This window comes from Eutrigla gurnardus (genome assembly GCF_963514095.1).
Source record: "Eutrigla gurnardus genome assembly, chromosome: 7".
Taxonomy (NCBI): domain Eukaryota; kingdom Metazoa; phylum Chordata; class Actinopteri; order Perciformes; family Triglidae; genus Eutrigla; species Eutrigla gurnardus.
Window position 1 is genome coordinate 7,227,230 of NC_139921.1, and position 27,623 is coordinate 7,254,852.

The following is a 27,623-nucleotide window of genomic DNA, read 5'->3' on the forward strand; positions in this document are numbered from 1 at the left end:
AAACCGTAACAGAGGAGAAACAAGGCGAGTCAACCTCCATCTAAACGGGGAGAGGAGGCAAGCCGGATCAGAAATTACGTTTTCATGGCGTGTTATGTGCACGACACGCCACCGGGGGATTTAAAAAGCTGATCTTGCATCAGGATAAGTTGGCTTGTTAGGGCCCGAGCGCCGACAACATAACCTTTGGGCCAATCATCACGAAACTCAAAGCCTATGTCCATTTTTGGCCGTTTTTGGCCATTCACAGGGGTTGTACTTGAACTAACCGTTAATCCGATTAATACCAACATTGGATATATGGTTGGAAAGGCCTTAAGGACAAAAAGTTATCCAAAGATGTCCAGAATATTTAGGGGTGTGGCCAGGGTGATGCCATGACTGTGCTACTATTTTGAACCTTCGCCAAAAGCATCAAAGCTGTTATAACTTCAGCGTTTCTGCTCCAAAATATTCACACTTGAGTCGTCCCGTCCTGAACACGTCTGCACTGCAATATTGACTCATAGTCAGAGCGCCACCTAATGGCGACATGAAATGTGACCCCCCCCCCCCATTAGGTTGGGCGTACACACAAAATATTTTTTCCTAGATAGCCCATGTGGAGATTGTGATGTCATGAGAGTCTACACGGCTCTCAGCGGGATAACTCAAGCAGTGCAAGGACATAAGTTAGGGTATAAACAAGGATTTAATAATGTTTTTAGGGAATTAACAGAAATAGTTTTCAAACGCAAACTATAACTAAGGTAGCGGCTGCTCTCCAGTTATCGAAAGTCAAATAATGTCTCTTCAGCCCTTCAACAATGAAAATCCAAACTTAGGTACAGATCCTCCCAATAAACCGTCCTCTTGTAGTATTCCAGGTAAGTAATCCAAATGATAAGTTCCCCACAGGTCACACTCATGGTCTGGCTGGTCCTCTCCAGAGCATTCAGCCAGCGAGCCTTTCTCCACCAACACACCCTCGCACTCCCTGCGTCTCCAACCCTCAAAAGCCCTGCAGTCAATTAGTCCCTGATCAGCCTCAGGTGTGTTGGTGTGTTGGTGTGGAGTTCCGAACTCCCCCACCAGGTGAAGCCATAGCAGTCAGAGATTGAAGCCATCTGTGAGGAATATAGCTCCTCTCCAGGACACAGCCTCTCGTGACATCACAAGATGTACAAAAAAGCCTCTTGGACCCACTGCCTAAAGTCAACAGGAAGTGGGCAAAAAATGTTTTTTAACCATCTGCGTATCAGCGCTGTCATTGTAAATAGTGGGGGAGGGGGAGGAGAAACACTAAGGGGACTCAGAGAGATGTCAGGAAGGCATGGAGAAGATGTGACCTCTGTCACTGTTTAACACCAGATCAACAGTCATGAAACTTTCCACACCTGCGAAAGACTTTATACATGGCTTTGAATGAAGATCACTTGTGTCTAAACCCACCACAAGAGGCGGCCCAGCAGGGGTAGGCGTCCACGACACTGCCATGTGACCGCAGGCACTCCATGACCGCATATGAGCGAGGGCCCGTCACGACAGAGCTTGCAGTTTTATTTTATTTGAACATGTTCTCATGCAACTTCCTTATTACACAGAGCTTTGTCTTTTTATTATTTCAGTCGTTTAATTTGAATCCACACATTCTCTCATCTTGATCTTAATCAATTTCCTTTTGGAGAATATTATGTGTTACTCACTGCGTCTAGGCCGAGGTGAAGCAGACGATAAAATAGTGGCAAAACATCTCTGACCTTTATTTGCGTCTGCAGTTTCGGAGTTGCCCAGAGCCGAGATGCAGCCAGCGGACGCTTCTCTTCTTCCAAGCCTGTTGGTGACGCCGGATTCAATTCAACGGAGGTTCACTGCAGCAAAGTCAGCATTTATACCCAGACACGTTCACATGCATCATGCAGCCGTCTTCATCAGCTGGTCTGTGTATCTCTGGACACGAAGACGAGACCTTGGGAACACAACATTCAGCAGGCCTCCTGCACAAGTTGTACCAAGTTCAACTGATGCAGGTATTAGAAATAATAACACAATATAGTGATAATAATGGGACTAATCTCCACATTCAATATACTATAGTATCGGACTGTACTCGGGGAAATGAAACAAACATCAGCCCTGTTTTCATTTTCATGACGAGGCATCTTTCAGATCGTCACACTGGTTTTAAAATATAGTTTAATTAAACTTTTGCTAAAATATCTGTTCAAGAACAGTTTATTCTCTTTTAAATGCCATTTTATTTATTGTTCCAAATCATAACAAAAGTTATGTCATACATGTTTTCACATACAGCAGGACTAGAACACCCTCATGATGTTCAAAGTCCCAACATCACCCAAGAGCAAGCGTTATAAAGCGTTGATGAATGGAAAATCTCAGCTGCAGCATCATCATAGTTTATAATTCCTTAGTGGATTTAGCAGGAGCATTTTCTCCAACAATGAAGAAACAGTTTAATATGTTTTTTTATTTGTAATATGTTAAATACATTATGTTTTCTATTCTAATCTGTGTGTGCTCTGTGTTTCATGTTGATGGTTTTCACTGGACAGCAACTATTTGCTCCAGTCACTAATGCATGTTCCTCAACACGACAAGGTTCAGTCTAAAGACAAAGCCATCCCGTATACTCCATTCATTTAAGTACATTTACACAAGCATTAATACATTTACAACAAGTACAAGGAGGAATGAACCTGACTGATTACAAACTGCTATTTCTTCATTCACATCTTTGCATCGACGCTGAATGTAATCAAACACGTGAAAAATTTGCTTTGTGTTTGTTGTGAACAGTTTCAGAGACACAGAGACACTGATGATCCATCCCAGACTCTAAACCCAGGATAAAGAGGTTCAGTGAATGTGGTGTTGAAGGTGTGGAGGTGGATCAGTTTGTTAGAGGAGACTCTGTAGAAGGTCAAAGTGCCAGCAGGACAGTCCAAGTACACTGCTACCACACCAGAGGAGGAGGAGGAGGAGGGGGAGGAGATGTGTGTTTGTTTGCTTTTGTGATAGACATAGTAACGACCATCATAACAACACAGACTCCAGGACTGATCATTCCATCCAAACTCAGAGTTTTCTCCTCTCCTCTTGATTCCTCTGTAACTCACTGATATACGAACCACTCCTCTCCACTGGACCTCCCAGTAACAGCGACCAGTCAGACCGTCTCTACACAGCAGCTGAGGCCATGAGACAAATCTGTCTGGATGATCTGGATATGACTGGTCTTCTGACACACATGTCACCTTCCTGTTGGTGTCGTCCAGTTTGAGTTTTCTGCTGACTGTGTTTGTGTCCAGTTTCAGTTCACAGACATCTGATGGAGAGAACAAACACAATGCAGCTAAAGGTTATTGTTGGAGACAGTTGGGTGTTTTTTGGTGTGTGTTTTGAAAGCTTAATAAATATACTTTGGGTATTAGTATATGACATCACAAGGGGGCGGTAACTTGATGGTGATGGGTCACGTCATACATTTCATTGATAAATAGGCACCGGTGTGTAGTGGTGTGTGTTTTGTTGGATCGGATTCAGTTATTAATAGATCATTATTAATATCAATACTCAGTCTCAATATAAAGGAGTTTGTACTCAAATGCCAATAATTAATAACTATTAGAATATGAGTACAAACAGTTGAAGGATTTGTGAATTCTTCACAGAGAAGAGGTTGATATCATTCATTCTTATAAAACATTAATAAACACAGCAGTATGTTCATAAGGGGTTTATTAACAATGAACAAAGAAACATACACTAAGTCGAAGTGGCCTATCTAACTAAATACTATACAAGTGTGTGTGTGTGTGTGTGTGTGTGTGTGTGTGTGTGTGTGTGTGTGTGTGTGTGTGTGTGTGTGTGTGTGTGTGTGAGTGTGTTACAAGATGGCGGCTGTGGGTGTCGACCAGTCAGCCATGTGGAGTGGGGGTGTTCTTTGTGGGAGGCCGTGTGGTCCTGCCTGGAGAACAGGTTTCTATATATGTGTATAATTAGTGTAATATATGTAGAGCCGTTAGGAAAGTTGGATTAGTGAGAACGCAACCTGTCTGTTCTGGATCACTGACGATCAACAGACAAAACAAAAACACGACAAAATTACATCGTTGGTCCTAAAAATATCACAGTTTGGCCTTAAATTACTAAAGATTGAAACCAGACCGACCTGTGGTCTGGTCTCTCGACTAATGTGAGCTACTATTGTAGACCTCTAGGGGACCACAGACCCAGGAGACAACATCTGGTTCCTCCATTTAGGATTCAGGGACGACAGGAGGACGATCTCAAAGCTAAGACGCTTTAGAGACACAGAGGAATTTATCTCTTGAGTTGAAATATTTAAACTCACACAAACACGACTCCGTTGCCGTCCGGCAGGAATTGCCGTCCGTTTGTGTCTCTGCGTTGACTTTGTGTGTAATTGAGTGTGAAAATGTGGCGTTTGGTGTGAACACAACACGACATCTTTACAGCCACGAAGAAACAAACGCTACATCCTGATAGAAACGTGATCATCGGATTTCAGTCATGAACACGTTCAAATCTGGAGCAGCTGAGTTACTGAAAACATACTCACACTTCATGACACCAGGTCTCAGTCTCTGCTGTCCCTCATGGTCCACCCTGCAGGAAGACATTCAAAGACCTCAATCAGGTCCACCATTAAACATGAACCCCAGTTCCTCAGTCAGAGACGGAGACACAGTCTGGAGCTGTTGTCCATCTGTCCTCACCTGAGTGTCCAGTCTGATGTCTGTCCATCTATCCTCACCTGAGTCTCCAGTCTGATGTCTGTGCATCTGTCCTCACCTGAGAGTGTCCAGTCTGATGTCTGTCCATCTGTCCTCACCTGAGAGTCCAGTCTGCTGTCTGTCCACCTGTCCTCACCTGAGTGTCCATTCTGATGTCTGTCCATCTGTCCTCACCTAAGAGTCCAGTCTGATGTCTGTCCATCTGTCCTAACCTGAGAGTGTCCAGTCTGATGTCTGTCCATCTGTCCTCACCTAGGTGTCCAGTCTGATGTCTGTCCATCTATCCTCACCTGAGTCTCCAGTCTGATGTCTGTGCATCTGTCCTCACCTGAGAGTCCAGTCTGATGTCTGTCCATCTGTCTTCACCTGAGTGTCTAGTCAGATGTCTGTCCATCTGTCCTCACCTGAGTGTCCAGTCTGGTGTCTGTCCATCTGTCCTCACCTGAGTGTCCAGTCTGGTGTCTGTCCACCTGTCCTCACCTGAGTGTCCATTCTGATGTCTGTCCATCTGACCTCACCTGAGAGTCCAGTCTGATGTCTGTTCATCTGTCCTCACCTGAGAGTCCAGTCTGATGTCTGTCCATCTGTCCTCACCTGAGAGTCCAGTCTGATGTCTGTCCATCTGTCCTCACCTGAGAGTGTCCAGTCTCCAGTGTGGACCCTCCAGTCCAGCAGACAGCAGCTTGACTCCTGAGTCTCCTGGATGATTGTAGCTCACGTCCAGCTGTCTCAGATAGGAGGGGTTGGAGTCCAGAGCTGAGGCCAGAGAAGAACAGCCGTCCTCTGTGATCAGACAACCTGACAGACTGAAGACACACACTACTGTCACTTCTGGGGACTTTACATAGACTTATGTCCATTTGTCCACTTTTTAAAATGAGAAAAAGTTATATTTGTATTTTGCTGTGTTGATGTTGTACTGGGTGGGATAAGCGTGGCTGAGTGATGGACAGAGATGGACAGAGGAGGAAGTTAAAGAAAGAAAAGAGACGAGCTGAAATGATTGAGAGAGAAATTGAAGCGTTAGAAAAGAGAAGAAACAACAGTTGAAACAGTCTATGTGGTCTGTCTTCAGACCTGGTGTGCCAACAAAGATCTGGTAGTGATTTTAAACCATCTAGCAAAGAAAAAAGGCTGTAATTCAATAACATTTCAACAATGTTATAGTTTTCATATTGAACTGGAGGAATTATGAATAACAAGTACTCTGATAATAACAGTAAAATACAAAACACAGCTTTGAAAATGTGCTTCTTAAGAGTCTCAGAACATATGAGGCATTCAGGTGTTCAACTGCCAGTTGGAAGAAAAGAGTCTGTCTTGATTCAAAGCTCTGTTCTCACTGTCAGCGTTCCTCTTTGAGAGCAGCCGTGTGAACTTATCTATCGGCTCTAGATTTCACCGACCTGACTGACGTTTATCACCTCCACTCTCTGATCCATCTGTCAGCTGTCAGTGAGTCTCGTCAGTTGTCACCATAGAAACGTCACTCACAGAAACACCAGTTTGCCCAGATTTGATTAAGTTTGGAGTTAACGTTTCACCCACTTGCATTACTGGGTAATTTAGTGTTTGTGAGTATCAACCAGTGAGATGATTTAGCCTCCAACCATCTGAACCAGTGTAGTGATGCTAACGCTGCAGCAGTAAAATGGAAACGCTCCGTCATCATTTAATAATTCTCAATGATCTATCAGTTATGGGTCTGGGTCCAAGTAGGACGGGGTCTGGGTCTGGATCTGGGCCAAGCTCCACCTCTTAGTGACCCTTGCTATAGAGCCTTTTACAGTCATTGTCATCATAAATGTGTGTGCACATGTTGGTGTTAAAATGGTGTTTTGTCTCCGCCGTGCAGACGAGTTAGAAGCGTTAAACTTTGAATTAAAACTGTCAGCAGCATCAAAATGTCTGGTTGGTTCATGTTCAGTTGTCAGAGTTGATATTCCAATCAGGCATCAACCTCTGGTTCAGAAAAGTGAAGTCAAGCCTGAAGGTCCTTAAAGCTGCATTCTCTCTGCTGGCCACTAGGAGGTGTTTTCATGATAATATGTCTTCATTGCATCTGCATAGCTTTGAGTCTGCATGTGGGTCCTCCCTGCTGCTTCAGCCACCGTGACAAGAATATTAGTTCATTTCATATAAAACTCAATAAACTCAACTGTATAGAAAGTGGTTCAAACTGGCTCCACCTTGACAGCAGAGACAGTCTGGTGTTGTAGTTCAGGCTCACATGTTCATGGAGTGACTTCACAAACGTAGACTGACGTTTGCAACAGCATTTATAAACACCAGGTGGATTTATAAAACTATTAAAACATTGAACGGCGGGGAAAAGATAAGTAAGAGGTTTGGTTTTGACAAGTTTTGTTTTGTTTTGTTCTTTTGCTGGCAAGTCGTTAGCAGCAGAAACAGTATTTCATCAGCCATAGTAGCAAACATGTCTTTTGAGGATTACGTGAATATAAATAACTGAATATTTGGTGCATGTAAACGCATCATTGAAAGCTTCATAGGTAAACTTCTCAAAGTAGTTGAATCTGACCTGAGATTTTCCAGTCGACAGTTTGGACTCTCCAGGCCAGCAGACAGCAGCTTCACTCCTGAATCCTGCAGGTCGTTGGTACTCAGGTCCAGGTCTCTTAGACTGGAGGACTGGGAGCTGAGAACTGAGGACAGACCTTCACAGCTTCTCTCTGAGAGGTTACAGCCACTGAGTCTGAAGAGGAACCAGAAATTAGTGATGAAACAATTACAAACAACTGTTCATCACCTCAGGTTCATTTTTGTCATAATTAAGTTATTCACATATTCTTATTCTAAGACAACTTAGTAACATTATTTGAGGTGTTTTATTTAGGAAACAAAAAGGTTCTATTTCCAAAGTCAAACCCCGTTGGTTCTCTAAGGTTCTACTTGTGAGCCAATCAGCAGGTCAAATGCACACAGGAAGACCAATCGGGTTCTGCTTCTTTGTCATGTTACTGTGGTTGCTCAGTGGCAGCAGCAACAAGGAGCAGAGGAAATGTCACGCTTAGAAGAAACCTCAAGATCAAGCCTTGTGAAAGACAGCAGGGCAAACACCAGACTAGTTCAGTCTTGCTAATAAGTTTACTTTCATTGTCAGCTAACACTGGCTTCCTATGATTAGGATTGCCAACTGTCCCGTATTAGCCGGGACGTCCCATATATTGGGCCTAATTTATTTGTCCCGTACGTGACCTCTTTTGTCCCGCTTATTGACTGCTATGCTGATCTGACCACTGACTGATACAACTGCAGCAGCGCTGATCACGACACTTGAGGATCATCAACGACACCTGTCATCATCCAATCACAGCCCCACCTCCCGTATCAGTATACGTTCAGTAAATGCGCCAATTCCTAAAAAAAAAACAAGAGAAAATCACAGTGTGACGTTGCTGAGTCGACTGTGAATACGGATTGAACTACAATGGATAAACCTGCAAAAAAGAAAAGACTGTGCAGCTACAACAAACTATGGGAAGCTACAAAGACGTGGGTTAAGCCCGTCAGCGGGGACTCAACGAAAGCCTTCTGTACTTTATGTCGCCGGGAATTTTCAGTTGGCCATGGAGGTGAGAATGACTTGTCCCAACATGCTTCCACAGAAATGCACAAGAAGGCCACACTCGCTAAAGGTGCAAGCAATATCGGTGCATTCTTCGGGGCGGCTACTGTGGAAACGGACAAAATAGCGGCAAGTGAAGCCTCGTACGTCTATCACACTGTCAAACATGGACTTAGCTACAACAGCGCCGACTGCCTCGTTAAGCTAAACGGAGCGTTGTTTCATGACTCAAATGTTGTGAAGAAGATGCACCTCGGAAGAACGAAAGCTGAGATGATCACAATGAATGTATTAGGACCAAAGACTGTACAGGATATCCTGAATGATCTATCCCCGACTGAAGGTGAGCCTGTGTTTTACTCGGTTGCCTCCGATGCCTCAAACAAGGGAAATAGAAAAATGTTTCCAGTGTGCGTGAGATATTTTTCTGTGTCTGATGGAGTGCGGTGCAAGCTACTTGACTTTTATGAAGATAGTGATGAAACGGCAAATGGTATTCATCAAGCTCTGATGAACTGCCGGAAAAAGTATGAACTGGATATAAAACACATCACGGCCTATGCGGCAGATAATGCCAATGTAAACTTCGGAAAACACCACTCCGTTTACCAGTTATTGAGCAGTGACAACACTCGCATTTTGAAAGCTAACTGCCCGGCTCACATAGCTCATAACACCTGCAAGCACGCCTGTGATCGGCTGTCAGTGGATATTGAGTCACTGGTTTTAAAGATCTACAGCCACTTCTCAGTATCTGCTTCCAGAAGAGAGGAACTGCGTGCATTTTTTGTTTTTGTTGACATTGAGTGGCGTGAAATTCTGCGTCATGTTTGCACGCGATGGCTGTCTCTCCATCCAGCTGTTGATCGTCTCCTGCAGAGCTGGCCAGCTCTCACCTCATACTTCAGGTCCCTTGGGGAGACCTGTCCTGTGTTTCTGAGAAGGATTTTTGAGGATGAAGAAAAAACTGCAGCTACTGAGATTTATCTGTGCTTTTTCCACAACGTGGGGTGTGTTTTTGACACACTCGTTAAAAAGCTGGAGGAAACAAAGCTCTGCATCACAGAAGTGTACGGGGAGGTGGGAAAATTCAAAGCGAAGATGCTTCAGCAGAAAGAAGACAGCTTTTTTGGATACCAGACCAAGCAGCTGATGGACAAACAACTGCCAGCACAGAGATCACAGCAGCAGAAGGACTTTCTGAAGTTCTATGACTCTGTCATTGCATACATTGACAAATGGTTTGATTTCTCATCAGAAAATGTGATGATGAAACTGAAACCGATCGGCCTACAGGAGGAGCTCTCCTTCACTGACCTGGAGCAGGTGGTGGTTGCCCTCAAAATGACAGAGATAGTGAGTATGGACCAACTCTATGAAGAGTTTTGTGCTAGCAGGGAGGAAATAAAGAAAGCCACACAGGATACCACAAAATCTACCAGTGAGAAGTGGGTTGCAGTTTTCCAAAACCTAGGGAAAGCCAACTTGATCAACATGTTCAGGATTGTCTCATTTGTCCTCAGCGTGCCAGGCTCAAATGCCTTTGTAGAGAGGATTTTCCTTCTGATGACCATTAAATGGTCAGACTCAAGAAACAGATGCAGCACAGAGCTGATCAAAAATGAACTTCAAATATCTGTGAACTGTGACTTGTCATGTAAGGACTTTTCTCTGGCTGCACAAAAGGACAAAAGACTTCTTGAATCCGTCAAGAGCAGCCAAAAATATCCATGGAAAAAGTAGAGTTGGTGAGCAGAGGTAAGCCCACTGTTCCTCTATTTTTGTTTAAATGTTTTGCTTTTCAACTTGTGTATAGTTTGAGTGAATAAGAATGTGAAGCATTTATTCCCCACCACTGTTTGTGTACACAGAGGGTGTACGTTCTGAGTGTCTGCTATTTTATTCCTCTGCAAAACTGCTATTATTATAACAAATGCCTTAAAACAATACTCTGTATATTCACACAAAACCATACTCGCATTCCTACTGCAGGCCACGTTTTGTCCCTTATTTCATAGTGACAAAGTTGGCAACCCTACCTATGATTAGTATGGCAAGATTAGGAATATATAGGAAGCTAGCATTATCTGGCTAGCATTAGCATATGAAGCCGGGAAACCAAACGCCGTCCTGTCTGAGATTATAGCCGACAGAATGAGAATCTCAACACTGACACACAAAGCGTCACACAAGTTCTTGGTTCGTGGGACTTCCGTGAATTTGTCTTGTATGTGTTGTGTTATTTGTGTCATTTGAGCTGCCCATTGCAAAATGGCTTCTATTCACGTCTTTGATTGACTTTGTATGCAATTATGCTGTGTGACAAATAAACTTTGTTTCTTGTGTGAGCAGCAGTGGGGTTGGAAGGTCCTGTTTGCATTAAACCCATTCCCAAAAATAAGAAAATATTTGAATCTTATGTATGAAAAGGACTTGTTCCACATATAACTTTTGCAGTTGGGAAAACCAACCAAATTGTTCAGATAGTAGATAGAACCTTGTAATTCCAAGATGGTTTGTTGTTTTCTGAATGAAGAACTATATTTACAGAGCTTTGCTGGAGGCTTGGACCACCGTCAGCAGCCTCAGAAGAGCCTCCTCTGAAGCAGAGTATTTCTTCAAGTCAAACACGTCCAGATGTTTTTCTGATGACAGTAAGATGAAGACCAGAGCTGACCACTGACCAGGAGACAGTTCATTGGAGGAGAGACGTCCTGAAGTCAGATACTGTTGGATCTCCTCCACCAGAGAACGATCATTCAGTTCATTCAGACAGTGGAACAGATTGATGCTTCTCTCTGGAGACAGATCCTCATCAACCTTCTCCTTGATGTACTGGACTGCTTCCTGATTGGTCCGTGAGCTACTTCCTGTCTGTGTCAGCAGACCTCGTAGGTGTTTCTGATTGGTCTCTAGTGACAGACCCAGAAGGAAACGGAGGAACAGGTCCAGGTGTCCGTTTGGACTCTGTAAGGCCTTGTCCACAGCTCTCAGATGCAGATGTGTTCCTTTAGGTTTGTGTCTGGAGACTTTAGACCACCAGGAGGTTGTTTGTTCTTCTGCCATCAGATTGACACCAGAGTTGACGAAGGTCAGATGGACATGAAGAGCAGCCAGAAACTCCTGAACACTCAGATGGACGAAGCAGAACACCTGGTCCTGGTACAGTCCTCTCTCCTCTCCGAAGACCTGTGTGAACACTCCTGAGTACACTGAGGCTGCTTTGATATCGATGCCACACTCTTTCAGGTCTGATTCATAGAAGATCAGGTTTCCTTTCTGCAGCTGCTCAAAAGCCAGTTTTCCTAAAGACTTAATCATCTTCCTGCTCTGTGGATTCCAGTGTGGATCTGTCTCAGCTCCTCCATCATACTTGACGTTCTTCAGTTTGGACTGAACCACCAGGAAGTGGATGTACATCTCGGTCAGGGTCTTGGGCAGCTCCCCTCCCTCCCTGGTCTTCAACACATCCTCCAGAACTGTAGCAGTGATCCAGCAGAAGACCGGGATGTGGCACATGATGTGGAGACTTTGTGAGGTCTTGATGTGGGCGATGATCCTGTTGGCCTGCTTCTTATCTCTGAACCTCTTCCTGAAGTAGTCCTCCTTCTGTGGGTCAGTGAACCCTCTGACCTCTGTCACCATGTCAACACACTCAGGAGGGATCTGATTGGCTGCTGCAGGTCTTGTGGTTATCCAGAGATGAGCAGGGGAAGCAGTTTCCCCCTGATGAGGTTTGTCAGCAGCACATCCACCGAGGTGGACTCTGTAACATCAGTCAGGATCTCGTTGTTGAGGAAGTCCAGAGGAAGTCGACACTCATCTAGACCGTCAAGGATGAATGCAACCTGGAACTCTTCAAACCTGCAGATTCCTGCTTCTTTGGTTCCAGTGAAGAAGTGATGAACGAGTTCCACCAAGCTGAACTTCTTCTCTTTCAGCAGGTTCAGCTCTCTGAAAGTGAATGGAAACGTGAACTGTATGTCCTGGTTGGCTTTGTCTTCAGCCCAGTCCAGAGTGAACTTCTGTGTTAACACTGTTTTCCCGATGCCAGCCACTCCCTTTGTCATCACTGTTCTGATTGGTTCATCCCTTCCAGGTGAGCCTTTAAAGATGTCTTCTTGTCTGATGGTTGTTTCTGGTCTGTCTGGTTTCCTGGATGCCGTTTCAATCTGTCTGACCTCATGTTGGTCATTGACCTCTGCAGTCCCTCCCTCTGTGACGTGGAGCTCCGTGTAGACCTGATTCAGGAGGGTTGGGTTTCCTGCTTTAGTGATGCCTTCAAACAAACACTGGAACTTCTTCTTCAGGTAAGACTTGAGTTTACGTTGGTACACTGGACCAGCGGTTCCTGGATAAACAAGAAAGGAACCCAGTTAGTGGATCCTACAGACCCTTTTACAGTCTATGAACAAGCCATGTGTTAGAGACATGTATTCCTATAGTCCTCAGTAGTAGTGTCTTCATGAGCTTCTTTCCTGATTAAATCATAACGATTGGTGACAAAATCAATCAGGTGCACCTGATGAAGCCAACAGAAGTAAAATAAAAGACATTTTCAAGACAAACAGAACTGGAAGGATATAACCCTTTGAAATGCAGCTGCAAAGCTCAGTGAGTAAATGGTAATCGGGTCTGTAGACAACCAGAGAACCTAAACATTGAATTGTGTGCAGCCTATTAGGAGAAATATGAAGTTCTTCAAGTTGAATCCTTCTCTTCTTTCCACCATGTTAAATCTGTTAAAATCCTCTTACTGATCTGCAGACGGTCAGCCAGCTCCTCCTGCTTCATTCTCCTCAGGAAGTGCACTGTGATCTTCTGTAACGCCTCTCTGCTGCTCCTCAAATCCTCGTCCTCACTCTCCAAGCTTTCCGGGTATTCTGGATTCACGACCTTCTGGATCTTCTTCAGCTCGTTCTTCACAAAAGTGCCAATGTTCTCCTCCAGCAGCTGGAACAGAAGGATAAACTGAACATGAACACTAAAGAACCCAACATGGGATTCATGTGTGGGTCTGAGCAGCATGGAGACCACTAGAACCTGTTCAGCATTGAGTCTGTAGTTGATGTGGTTAATAGTGAAAGGTGAGCTTGTACATGTACTCACCATAAATATGGAGTCCAGGTCTGTTTGATGCTGCTGGGTCAACGGAACCTCTGAGATCTGCTGAACTCTGTGGAGAAAACCAAGTTTAAAGAGTCACTAAACCACAGACTGGAGATCAGAAGTGGACGTCGTCATGGTGACATCGCCTGTTGGTTTGTGGACTACGGCTGATGAACGTGGCAGAGCGGACCAGAGTACCAACCTAACTGGATCTGGATCCATCTGGATTCTGGTGTGAAGCTGTTAACAAAGTTAGCTTCATAATTCCAGTGTTAAAGGTACAATATGTAAGAAATCTAAAGCAACTGGCTGTAAAATCATCCTAATATGTCATAGAGACTCAGGAATAATGATCATATAACATACTGAACTCACCAACAACAACAGTACAGCCAAAATATTCGCATTTAAAAAAATCTTTTGCGGACCGCAAATCATGTTTATGTTTTGAAAACATGTTTTGGCACGTGGCGCCACCCACTGGCGTCTACAAATCATTGCAGTCAGTAGAGTCTCAGCTGCCGAGCAACCACGGGTTTTCCAGTTTCGACTGAGCTACAATGGCGGAGGCAACGAAACCCAAAAGAGCTCGTTATGATTCACAAAAAAGCCAAGATAAAAACCGAGGCAAAGCGAGGGTCTATATAGGGGATGCATTTGAACGGTGGAGACAGTAGAAAGCTGAGAGGAATTTGAAATCGGATGCAGGATTGGCTACTCTTCTCCTAGACAGGTAAGGTGAGTTTGGCTAACTAAGTTAGCATCATAGCTTGACGGGGATGGACATTTTGAATACTTTGAACTGTCGAGTAACGTTATTCATTTATATCATAGAAACAAACGTTAGCAGCATAGACGTCGGAACTAGGGGTGCGGGGGGTGCGGCCGACTCAGGGAGCGGCTCCCGGTCGGTAAGAGCGCAGATCCCGGCAGTCACCGAGGATCAACAGCTGAGTGGCGGAGGCTCCGCTTTTATGTCAGCGTCATAACGCTTTTGGTGCGTGTTTAAAACAGTGGGTTTACTTCAAAACGCGAGCGTCAGACGCTGTCAGAGCGTTTATGAACAGTGTTATAGAGCCCCCCCTAAATGTCTCAAAGTAGGCTTTCAGGTAATTTCGCGGCATAACAGTGCCTTCTTGGCAAAAAAGACGTAGCCTACGGCAAAATCTGGAATGACAAGTGGCACTGTTATTTCATCCCTGAATCCCATTCATAAAACGCAGTATCTAATATCAGTCGTTTTCCGTTTTTAAAACGAATAACAGGATACGAGTCATTTTCCGTTTTTCGTTCTTTTATTTTTTAGCGGAAAACGGGAAACGACTCGTTATCCGTTTTGTGATTGTTGACTTCAAAAGTCGAAAGTCGGATGGCCGCAACGTACACCGACCGTTTATCCACTTAATCATTGTGTGCGTCTCTCCCCCGACCGCCGTCCAGCTCAAGTAGCCCTGGCTGCAGGAGAAGCCCCTGGCTGCCAAGTAGCCCTGGCTGCAGTACGCAGATCGGGGCGTGGCTCAACGTGGGCGGAGTTAAACGTTTGACCCCGCCCACTGCGCGGGCGCCATCTGGTGGCGGAAATCGCGCACAACCACTGAAGAAGAGGACGTGTCTGACGGAGACGAAGCAGTACAGGACAGAAGAGGCAGTACAGCTGGCAAAATGGAGGTAAGCAAGGTGTTTTGTTGTGTTTTAACTTGCTACTTTGCAATATTTGTGACAGACAAAGAAGGAATTAACATCATTTCATTTTAAAATAAGTTATGCTGTATGTATTTACTTTTTTGCAGTGTGGGGGGAGGAATATGATACTTTTGGGGAAAAATGATATAAACCAGTTATTATATTTCAAGAATACGGTAAAGCAGGTTTAAAACAAGTTATAGTCGGGACAAAATATTATACTTTTGGGGGGGAAATGATATAAACCTGTATTTTTCTGAGTTTTAGTTTAATATATATGTCCGATTCATTTGTTAGTGTTTTGTTACGTTTTTGTGATAGTTATTACATGCTAAGTAGCAAGAATTAGGTAAAGCAGGCTTAACAAATTAGAAAATGCTGAATTTTAGATTGGGGGGGGGGGGGGGGGGGGATTATACTTTTGGGGGGGAAATGATGTAAACCTGTATTTCAATCTCCTTATGGAATAACAGTCATATGGTAAATCCCAGTAGTAGTTTGTCTTGTGGATTTCTAATTGCTGTGCCTTTTATGTCGTTCTTTTCCCCTCTGATATATAGAGACACATTAGTATATTCCTGGATGGTGAAAGGCCCATTTCTAAATGCATCAAAAGTGAACTTTTCCACTGTCCCTTTTGTAAATACAAGGGTGCAAAACCTATGGTTGATAACCATATAGAAGGCCATTCCTCAGTCAAACACAAAGGTGCTTTTCTTACATATTACACAAATTAATTAATTACAGTAGTATTTGTTTACAAATATGAATCATGTACCCTTCATTCCTTTCTTACAGAATTCACAATAATCAAGTGTGGCTTAAGTTGTCGGACGGCAACACACTTTCATTGCTGCTATTGTGCAGCAACAGTTATAAATAGATTGCAATTTATAAGGCATTTACAAATACACCAAGTGGAGGAGCATGCTGGAGCCCCCAAAGAAACAACAAAGGCCCCCTCACAGCCCGCTGTGGTCCCCAAACTGCACCCATTGGCCCCGGCTCAGCATCCAGAGGCCCCCACACAGCATCCACTGGCCTTCACTCAGCATCCAGAGACCCCCTCGCAGCCCGCTGTGGCCCCCGCACAGCCCACTGTGGTCCCCTAAAGCATAATCCCTCCACTTATTTCAGGATCTGGAAGTGGTCCCTCCAAAAACGTTCATCCTTTCAGAATCTGTCTCTGAAGCATCAGGTATTGTTCAAAGCAGTATTATTGTACACACATCCATCAAGGTTGTAGAGGTGGGATGTCATAGAGCTGGTTTTGCAGTCATTTCTCAATTTTCATTAAACCAGTATACTTGAAATAAGCCACTGATCTTTTTTACATCTTGCATTGTTGTTGTGCCTTTAAGAACTACAATCTGTTTCCTTTCTAGCGGAGGCTGAGAACTTGCCGGAACTGGGAACAGGGAACGGAGTATGTTACCTGCTGTGGGCTTTTCTTATTTCACCATTTTCTGCCTTCTCCAATCTTTATTTTAATAATTATTTTCTTTATTTTTCATAGGAGGATGCTCTGCTTAGGGACACCACTGAGGCAGCAAGGTGGTGTCGGTCAAAAGCATTCAAGGGAAAAATTTCCCTTCCCCAGGTCATCACCATGGACGAGGAAGATCGCTTGAGGGCAGTGGAGCTGCTACGCATGTCTGATGGCCTGGATGAAGAGGAGATAAATGATCTCAGGGAACCGTTCTTGTTCCTTTTTAGTTTGCAGGAAGATTATGATGACTTTTGTATGAACATGATGGACACAAGGCAGATGCAGGTTTTTTCTGCATTTGAAAGAAGTGACAGACAGGAATAAATAAATAAAGCTATTCAAGTGTCAATGGCACAAACATCACTCAGTCTTCGATCTCCTTAATGAAGCTGATATAATTGAGTGTACAATTTTTTTTTACATGTGTCTATACTGTTTGTCACACTCACTTGGGGGAAATGCTATGGTAGAATTCATTGTTCATTTATTTTTTAAATATTGGCAGCATGGATAAAATAATGGACTTAGAGTAAAAAAAGAAGCCCAATATTAAGTCCTGATTTCACTTCACTGTTCCAGTTCAGCTGGCCAGAGGAACACAGGTTTCGAGTTCAGTAGGAGCTGAACCTCAGTAAAAAGGTGTGTGTGAAGTTGTGAGGGCTCATGAAAATGTACACGTATTACCATTATTTTGTTATTATTATTTATTACTATTATTGTGTTGGCTGGTATTTACATTTAAGCTACAAAAATATTTTTTTTTTTACCAAAGAACTACACCAGACCTGATCCTGATTGTCACAAACTCCAAGGCTGAGATCTCCAAAGAGAAAACTCCAAGATGGAGATGTGAGCACCTCCCACCGTTCCTCCCACTTTACAAATAGAGGCCCAGTTGAGGCCTTCCCCCTTTTCCTTTGTCTCCAGACTCTGTGTGTGTGTGTGCTGGTGGTGCTCACCTGAGTTTGCCATGCGTGTTTGACTTCATCTCATTGTAAGTAAATCTAAACTTATTTGAACGCATTAAGGTTAAGGTCAATGTTTAAGTTTCAAGTATTTTAACATGCCTAAGTTTAACGAGAATCATTTGGTTTGATGTGTTTATGGATAATGAACTTAAAGGATTCATTGTATTCTAATTTAATGGTATTTCGTTATATTTATCAGGCATGAATTACTTGTTTCCTTTCTTTCTTTTCTTTGTTTTAGAACCATGGCACTCGGTGACACCACCCCCTCAATTCAAACGTTAAACCAAATAAACAGAGATTAAGTGCAAAGCAACTTCTGTATCCTGGTGGTTTGTGTGGCTCCAGTCTGAACCTCCACAACAAAATTGGTCCTTCGAGCCGGAGACTGAGCCACACTCCACATGTCCACAGAGCAACGCAAAATGGCTGATTCAGCTGATTCAAAGGCTGTTGGCATTAACCCGGTTGATGGGCTGATCACTGATGAAGCGCAGGCTTCTCCTGAATTCACGGATGAACACCAAGGTGGACAAGACATAACCCAGCCTAACATAGATAAGGCTTCACCTGTAATGTCTCAAACATCACCTCGGCCATCCTCATCCACTCAACACATAGAGCCTGCCCTTCCACCTGAACCATCAATTCCACCTTTGCCATCAGTATCCTACACAATCCCTGAGAACCCACTCACACAAGAGAGACGCAGGAGGCATAGACGCCCCCCTGACTATTACGGAGTCCATGTACTGCCACAACAAACATCTATAAAGTCCCATAGCCCACGCAGCGGTGCTTATAGTAAGACTGGCTCCAAGTCAGTTTCCAGTCTCCCCTCAGCCTCTCGAATTAGTAGGATTTCCAGAGGCAGTAGTACTTCAGTCTTAAGTGATCTCCAAGCCAGTCTCCTTGAGGAAAAGAAGAGGAGAGATGAGCTGGAGGAGTTGAAAAGACAACAAAGGGAGGATGAGGAGCTTGATACAGAATGTGCATTGATAGACAAGGAAGCCAGAGATGCTCAGCAAAGACAACAGGAAGCACAACAGAAGAGAGAGAAAATTATCAGAAAGGTTGCAACAAATCGACGCATCCGCACTAAGGAGCAAGAGCTTGAGGCAGCCCAGCTTGTTTCAAGTTTTATTAGAGAAAACCTCTTAGATGATCACCCTGCTGCAGCTTCTGCACCAACATCATCATCTCTTCAAGACCATGTAGCGTCCACTTCCTTTTACGATCTCCCCCCCTCCAGAATATTTACTCCTGCCCCTGTAAACATGAGATATGCCGAGTCTCAAGATGGTTCAACACCCCCACTATCACAAATTGGCTATCCCATTGCCCCTCAGATTCATCCTATGCTTCAGCCCTCGCAGCAAATCCTACCCCCTGTCCAGGTTCCCACCTCTACTGCCCAGTCATATATCCCCTCTCTGCCTGCTGACGCCATACTACCGTCTCTCTCTACCCACCATGTACCTGTAACTCTAGCTCAAGCCCCTATTCAAATCCCATCTAAGCATGCACCTGTAGCTTTAAGCTCAGTCCAAGCCCCCAATCAACCTGCATCCATGCTTGGCCCTGTGCAGTCCACCTTTGCTGGGAGTTTACCACCTATGCAGATATCATCTCTGCCTCCACGTTCTGTGCACTCGCAACCCCCCAATGTTATGGATCTGGTCCTGGCCTCAGCCTATGGGATACCAAAGCCCTCACTCCCTGTGTTCAAGAGTGGTAGAGAAAGTGATTTTGCTCTGTTAAAAATGGCCTTAGATAACCTCCTTGACAACCACACCCATCTTACTGAGCAATTCAAATACCAGGTCCTCTTAGAACATCTTCAACACCCAGGAGCCCACAAATTGGCCAAATCTTGCATGCATGATATGAGACCATATTCTACTGCCCTTCAAGCGCTGCAGGAGAGGTATGGTCAACCAAGGCTGTTAGTTCAGAGTGAGATTGGTTCAATATTGAATTCTCCTGTTATTCGTATTGGTGATGTTGAGGCCTTTGATGATTTCTCTCTCTCTATCCGTGCTCTGGTGGGAATGTTGCTGACACTGGAGTATGGAGCTAGAACAGTCTCATAATTCATAAATGCACACAGAAATTCATAAATGCACAAAAAAGATTTACAAATGTATTTGGGGATTTGTATATACATGTGACTCAAAACACAAATAAATTTTCAATGCACACACAAATATGTTTCATTTCATATGTAAGTAAAAAATATTCACATATAAAAAACAAGATTCATAAACATATTTCCAATGCACACACAAATCTAAAAAAAAATCACAAATACATGAATGTTAAAGTATTTGCAATCTTCATCAAATACGCATTTGGGGCTTGTTACATTCATATATGAACTGTTGGACCTGTATTTACAAAGTGCTTTTAATTTGTAAACCTCCCTGCATTTGTGTGTGAAACTTTTGAGACTCCCCTGACGTGACTCTGATCCACAAGTTTTTTCTAAGAGGAGGTTGTCTGTAGCCAATCAGATGTCTCCCTCCTTTACAGCCAATCACGTGAGTGTCTCCCCCAAAAGTCTAAAACACAACTCCGCCCGCACCGGTTCATCTTCCCCAGAATGAGGGAATAAATTACTTCCATAAAATGCTTCTTTATAAAAGAAAAATAGATATTTATATAACTGTACACCTAATCTATACAGCATAAAGACAGGGAGCACAGGAAGAAGGGAAATTATCTCCAGAAATAAGGTCGATTCTGGCTCTAGCACCCATATCCCTCCAACGCAACGCACTCACGTGATTGGCTGTAAAGGAGGGAGACATCTGATTGGCTACAGACAACCTCCTCTTAGAAAAAACGCAATGTATTTGTGTTTTGAGTCACATGTATATACAAATCCCCAAATACATTTGTAAATCTTTTTTGTGCATTTATGAATTTCTGTGTGCATTTATGAATTATGAGACTGTTCTAGCTCCATACTGGAGGGCCCTACAGGATCTGAATTAAGATGTGGCTCCCATGTGGATAAACTCCTCAGTAAACTCCCTGTACAGTACAGAGATGGATTCATTGAGCACTGTATTAACCGAGGCATTCTCACTGGACAGGCAACCAGAACTTATTCCCTCCTTGACCTCTCAACCTGGCTACAGTTGAAATCAAGGGCCAAACGCATATCAGAGAGAGCTGTGGAGTTTCACAAACAAGAAAAACAGCAGACTGGAAAACGCCAGCCCTCCAGACCAGTCTCCTCTGTCTACTTGTTGTCAACATCTGATGAGAATGGCGCATCGAGAGCACACTCCAAGGAGAAGGTAAATGCCAATTCTACTATTAAACCTAAACCTTACTGTCCCTACTGTAACATTCAAGACCACTTCCTTGGCTCATGTGCAGAGTTTAAGAAACTCACAATGACCGACATTGAGAAATGGATCAGTGAGAAAGGGAGATGCACTAGATGTGGGAGAACACACAAAATGGACAAATGCACCTTGAAGAGGCCATGTAACGTATGTAAAGAGATTCACTTAACCATTCTCCATGATCTCCATATATCTAAATCGGCCACAGTGATGTTTGCATCTTCCCCCTCTGAGCTCCTCTATGTTGACCAACCTAATCGCTCTCGTAAAGTAATGCTGAAGGTTGTGAATGTACTCATACACAACGGGGATAAAACCCTTAAAGCGCACGCAGTTCTTGATGATGGTGCAGATAGGTCCATTCTGCTCCCCAAAGCTGTCCAACATTTGGGCCTCGCCACTCAGCCTGAAACCCTGTCCCTATGCACAGTAAGACATGATATAGTGCAACTGGATGGGGCATCTGTGTCCTTTGAAATTTCCCCTCTTAACCAGCCGAACGAAAGACATGTTATTAATCAAGCTTTCACGGCAGAGAACCTTGGGCTGTCTCAACACACCTACCCCCTGAAGCAGCTACAAGAGCAATATCACCATCTCAATGGTATCCCATTACAGCCCATTGACCATGCATGTCCCCTGGTTCTCATCGGCTCAGACTATGCCCATCTAATCACGGCCACAGAGGAAATACGGATGGGGCCCCCTGGTGGTCCACTGGCAGTGCACACCCGGCTTGGATGGGCTCTCCAAGGGCCAGCTAATGTAATACATACCCAGCCAAATGTTTCCTTTGCTCTTACCTGCTTCAAAGGTGAACTGCTCAGGAATGTGGAAAGGTTGTGGCAGATTGACACCTTGCCCTATGTGAATGAGAAGACAGCCACAAGATCAAAACAAGATAAATGGGCCCTTGATCTTCTCAATTCTAAGACGGTGAGAGTAAACATAGATGGTGTAATGCGCTATGCCACTCCATTGCTTAGAGCCCCTACTATGCCTGCCCCGTCTCTGCGCTACAGAAAGACGCCTATGGGTCATTCCATGTGAAAACAGCCAAAATCGGGGTATCATGTACATGACACCTCTCAGATTTTGCTGAAAAGCTGGGAAAATATGCCTTATGTTACCAAACGAGGGAATCTGAAGTTTCAGGTCAATATCTCAAACGGTTTGCCCGTGGCGTCCATTTGAATTTCAAGTGCGACACCCCTTTTTGACACATTGGAATTTCGCATTTCATTTGTTGGCATTTTTGGAGGCCCATAACTTCTGTTATAATAGTGATAGAAGGCTGAAAACTGATCCGTTAGTTCAGTGTAATGTGTACTACACAATTCTACAGGCAGAATCAACATTTCTTACTGTTTGGGTGAGAGGTGGGTCATCAAAGTCCAATTTATTTTCGACGGCCAAAATTATTTTTCACTTTTTGGGTGCTCCTAGCACCACGATGAATGATCATATTTATTCTAAACAGGATTATTTGTTATATTTGGGACCCCATATTTGGACCCCCAAATGACCGCGTGGACACTTGATGATCCTAATGAGATTTATACCAGATAAAGATACATATTTGTTCTATCTTTAAATGAAATAAAACCTTTGACTATGAAGCTCCTTAATATGAATTTTATTCGTCAAAATGCACCATTTTGGACTTTTTTTTCCAGAAGTCTGGAATGTAGATCAGGGAGAATTTAGTGATGATAAAGCATGAAAATAGTGGAAATAACTTAGTATTATGCTCAGTGATGGCAAACAATTAAATATTTAGACTGCTGGCCATTTATTTCCTGAAAATCACAAATTAACCCCTTATCCCCGATGAAAGAGACCCGCCTGTGACAAGCGACTTGCAGCACGAGCAAGTCTGCAGGCCACTGATGCAAACCATATTCTGACACCAATGGAGATGTTTCAGTGGGCAAAAGAAAACATTAAGAACATTACATTCTTCTTTGGTAGTGCAGAAAATATTAAAAAACACGAGGAAACGTACAAATTGTAGAGACGTTACGCCTCGGCCAAAACGATCAGTGGAACACGATCGCATCATTGCTTTATACCAATTTCCAAAGATAGGATACGGATGAAAAGAATATCACAGGATACAATATTCACAGATGTCGATGCAGGACAACAATCTCCTCGTATCTTATTTTTGGAAATTGGTATAAAGCAATGCACTGAACGTTTTGGCCGAGGCGTAACGTCTCTACAATTTGTACGTTTCCTCGTGTTTTTTTATATTTTCTGCACTAACAAAGAAGAATGTAATGTTCTTAATGTTTTCTTTTGCCCATTGAAACATCTCCATTGGTGTCAGAATGTGGTTTGCATCAGTGGCCTGCAGACTTGCTCGTGCTGCAAGTCGCTTGTCACAGGCGGGTCTCTTTCATCGGGGATAAGGGGTTAATTTGTGATTTTCAGGAAATGAATAGCCAGCAGTCTAAATATTTAATTGTTTGCCATCACTGAGCATAATAAGTTATTTCCACTATGTTCATGCTTTATCATCACTAAATTCTCCCTGATCTACATTCCAGACTTCTGGAAAAAAAGTCCAAAATGGTGCATTTTGACGAATAAAATTCATATTAAGGAGCTTCATAGTCAAAGGTTTTATTTCATTTAAAGATAGAACAAATATGTATCTTTATCTGGTATAAATCTCATTAGGATCATCAAGTGCCCACGCGGTCATTTGGGGGTCCAAATATGGGGTTCCAAAAGAGTCACCTCTGCCCGGGAGGGTTTTTGGACCCCCATAAAACCCCCACCAGTGGTACCATACCCTTTAAATTAATTTTGGCAAGAGCAAAGGTCCCAAATATAACAAATAATCCTGTTTAGAATAAATATGATCATTCATCGTGGTGCTAGGAGCACCCAAAAAGTGAAAAATAATTTTGGCCGTCGAAAATAAATTGGACTTTGGTGACCCACCTCTCACCCAAACAGTAAGGAATGTTGATTCTGCCTGAAGAATTGTGTAGTACACATTACACTGAACTAACGGATCAGTTTTCAGCCTTCTATCACTATTAGAACAGAAGTTATGGACCTCCAAAAATGGCAACAAATGAAATGCGAAATTGCAATGTGTCAAAAAGGGGTGTGGCACTTGAAATTCAAATGGACGCCACGGGCAAACCGTTTGAGATATTGACCTGAAACTTCAGATTCCTTTGTTTGGTAACATAAGGCATATTTTCACCGCTTTTCAGCAAAATCTGAGAGGTGTCATGTACATGGGTGGCTGAGTTGGCACGGAATGACCCCTATCCAAGGATCCCAAACTGTCTGAGAAATACCAGGAGGAACTGGATAAGCTGGTGCAGTCTGGCTATGTTTGTCAAATCCCCAGTGAACAGATAGACCAACCTAAAGAGATCTGGTATTTCCCACATCATATTGTTGAACACAACAACAAGCACAGGGTTGTATTTGACTGCTCCTTTGAGTATATGGGACAAACTTTGAACAGATGTCTTTCTGCCTGGTCCAACACTCGGCCCCTCTCTGCTGGGAGTTCTCCTCAGATTTCGCCTACATCCCATCGCAATCTGTGGAGATATTAAAGGTATGTTCCACCAGGTGCGCCTTTTGAATGAAGACAAGTCTTTATTGCGTTTCATATGGAGAGGGATGCAGCTGGATCAGGAGCCAAGTGTGTATGAATGGCAAGTGTTGCCCTTTGGAACAACCTGTAGTCCATGCTGCGCCATCTATGCTGTCAACAGACATGTCCAAGATCACTGTAATGGAAATGAGGAGGTTCTCCACTCTGTCCAACAATGTTTTTATGTTGATAACTGCCTCCAAAGTTTCCCATCCTCTCACCAAGCCAAGTAGCTCATCGAAAAGATGCGCCCTCTGCTGGCAACTGGTGGCTTTGACATCAGACAATGGGCTAGTAATGATCCAGCTGTCATACACCATCTTCCACCAGATGCAAAGTCCGAAACAAGCGAGTTGTGGCTCTCAGGAAATGGAGACCCCAAAGAACTGACATTAGGTCTCCAATGGAACTGCCTGACAGACATGCTGAGTTACAAAACTAAATCAATCACCTACCATCAACCTACAATGAGGAATATATACAGAGTGCTGGCAAGTCAATATGATCCTCTGAAGGCTATGGTGTCGGATTTGAAGCAGAAATTAGCCCACACACAGGTGAGATTCCAATTCAATCCTCCATCTGCCCCACATTTTGGTGGGAGCTGGGAACGTGAAATAAGATCAGTTAAAACAGCCCTCTATGTTGCATTGGGGAAGCAAACAACAACAGACACAGTCCTGCACACAGTACTGGTTGAAGTTGAAGGCATCCTTAATTCAAAGCCCCTTGGATACGTCTCCTCTGACCTTGCCGATTCCGATCCAGTAACACCAAATATGTTGCTCATGGGGCGGCTTGACTCCTCTCTTCCTCAGGCAATCTACTGCTCAAGTGAACTCCTTGGCCGAAGGACATGGCGTCACAGCCAGATCTTGGCAGATCGTTTCTGGACAACATTCATTCACTATTATCTCCCTACTCTACAGACCAGGCAAAAATGGAAATCTGACAAGGAGAACGTGGATTCAGGTCAGGTTGTAATGATTGTTGACCCCCAGTACCCTCGGGCATCATGGCCCATTGGAAGAATAACTGAAGTGTACCCTGGAAAGGATGGAAAGGTTCGCAGTGCCAAGGTCAGTATTCAGGGAAGAGAATACGTACGACCTATTGCCAGATTAATCCCACTTCCTGGGATCACAGATTGAAGAAAATGTACGTATTTGCTGCACAAATCCGGGGGCGGCTGTCACAAACTCCAAGGCTGAGATCTCCAAAGAGAAAACTCCAAGATGGAGATGTGAGCACCTCCCACCGTTCCTCCCACTTTACAAATAGAGGCCCAGTTGAGGCCTTCCCCCTTTTCCTTTGTCTCCAGACTCTGTGTGTGTGTGCTGGTGGTGCTCACCTGAGTTTGCCATGCGTGTTTGACTTCATCTCATTGTAAGTAAATCTAAACTTATTTGAACGCATTAAGGTTAAGGTCAATGTTTAAGTTTCAAGTATTTTAACATGCCTAAGTTTAACGAGAATCATTTGGTTTGATGTGTTTATGGATAATGAACTTAAAGGATTGATTGTATTCTAATTTAATGGTATTTCGTTATATTTATCAGGCATGAATTACTTGTTTCCTTTCTTTCTTTTCTTTGTTTTAGAACCATGGCACTCGGTGACACCACCCCCTCAATTCAAACGTTAAACCAAATAAACAGAGATTAAGTGCAAAGCAACTTCTGTATCCTGGTGGTTTGTGTGGCTCCAGTCTGAACCTCCACAACACTGATATAAATCATAATGAAAGGTCCCCCCATACAAAAGTGTTTTGAGCTAAACCCAGAGGTGTGGCATATCGGGACAGAGCTGATCAAACAATGGTACCTAATACATTTGACTTAATTATTAGCTGTCTCTCTCTGTATTTTAATGAAATCCAGCTAACACGTGAATTGAAATTGTATCGTTATTCTACATCAATGCGTGGGTTTTATGCCACTCTGGCCGTAGGTGCTGCATTGATGTTTGAGAATGTGCTGCCCAAACTCCGCCACCAGATGGCGCCAACGCAGTGGGCGGAGTCAAACGTTTAACTCCGCCCACGTTGAGCCACGCCCCGATCTGCGTACTGCAGCCAGGGACTTCTCCCTGTTTCTGGTCTGGTGGACTCTAAATGGACCTGTCAATCAGCAGGTAGCCTCGCCCCCTAAAGCATCCCCTGTTTCTGGTCTGGTGGACTCTAAATGGACCTGTCAATCAGCAGGTAAACCCCACCCCCTAAATCATCCCCTGCTTTCTGGTCTGTTGGACTCTAAATGGACCATAATGTACTAAATGAACATCATGCTGGACTGAAGAAGACTTGAAACTAGAGATTGAGACCATAAACTCATCTTTAAAATGTTTACTGAGATAATACATCGAGAGAAGTAGGACCATTTTCTCATAGACTTCTATACAACCAGAGAGGAGTCGCCCCCTGGTGGCCAGCAGAGAGAAGTAAGACCATTTTCTCATAGACTTCTATACAACCGTCCTACTTCTCATAGACTTCTATACAACCAGAGAGGAGTCGCCCCCTGGTGGCCAGCAGAGAGAAGTAAGACCATTTTCTCATAGACTTCTATACAACCGTCCTACTTCTCATAGACTTCTATACAACCAGAGAGGAGTCGCCCCCTGGTGGCTAGCAGAGAGAAGTAGGACCATTTTCTCATATACTTCTATACAACCAGAGAGAATGACAGTTTAAGGCACTTCAGCCGTTACAGAACTGGAGTTTCCATCTAGTTTTAACCAGTAGAGGGCATATTTGTATATGCATATTTTATTTTTAAATACTTTGCACTTAAATGTCAAAATCTGGACCTGAATCCACCAACAACAATGCTTAATACCAGATACACTGGTTGTGTGAATGTTGGCTTCTCAAACCTGCAGTAAAACTCATTCAGGTCTGGTGGTGAAGAATGTCTCTCTGGTTGCTGCTTGCTTGCCTTGAACGGCCTCTTGAGGGATTAAAGTCATAAAAGATAAAAGTTCCAATGTTGCCAATGCCTTTGCTTCCCATGAAAACCTGAATCCTGGCATGATCCAGTACCTGA

General features: G+C 43.6%; 1 protein-coding gene across 4 annotated transcripts in view; it reads right to left on the reverse strand.

The window, feature by feature from the left end:
• Nucleotides 1–27,623, reverse strand: part of LOC311016342 (uncharacterized protein) — a 404,261-nt gene that overhangs the window by 212,860 nt on the left and 163,778 nt on the right. For all 4 annotated transcript variants that reach the window (XR_014597473.1, XM_084013971.1, XM_084013972.1 and 1 more), the window contains exon 15: nucleotides 7,300–7,473. Coding sequence is in view for 3 of the 4 variants with exons in the window: in XM_084013971.1 (XP_083870097.1) it covers nucleotides 7,300–7,473 (174 nt within the window). In the remaining variant the exon portion in view is untranslated. The remainder of the gene's footprint in view (nucleotides 1–7,299; nucleotides 7,474–27,623) is intronic.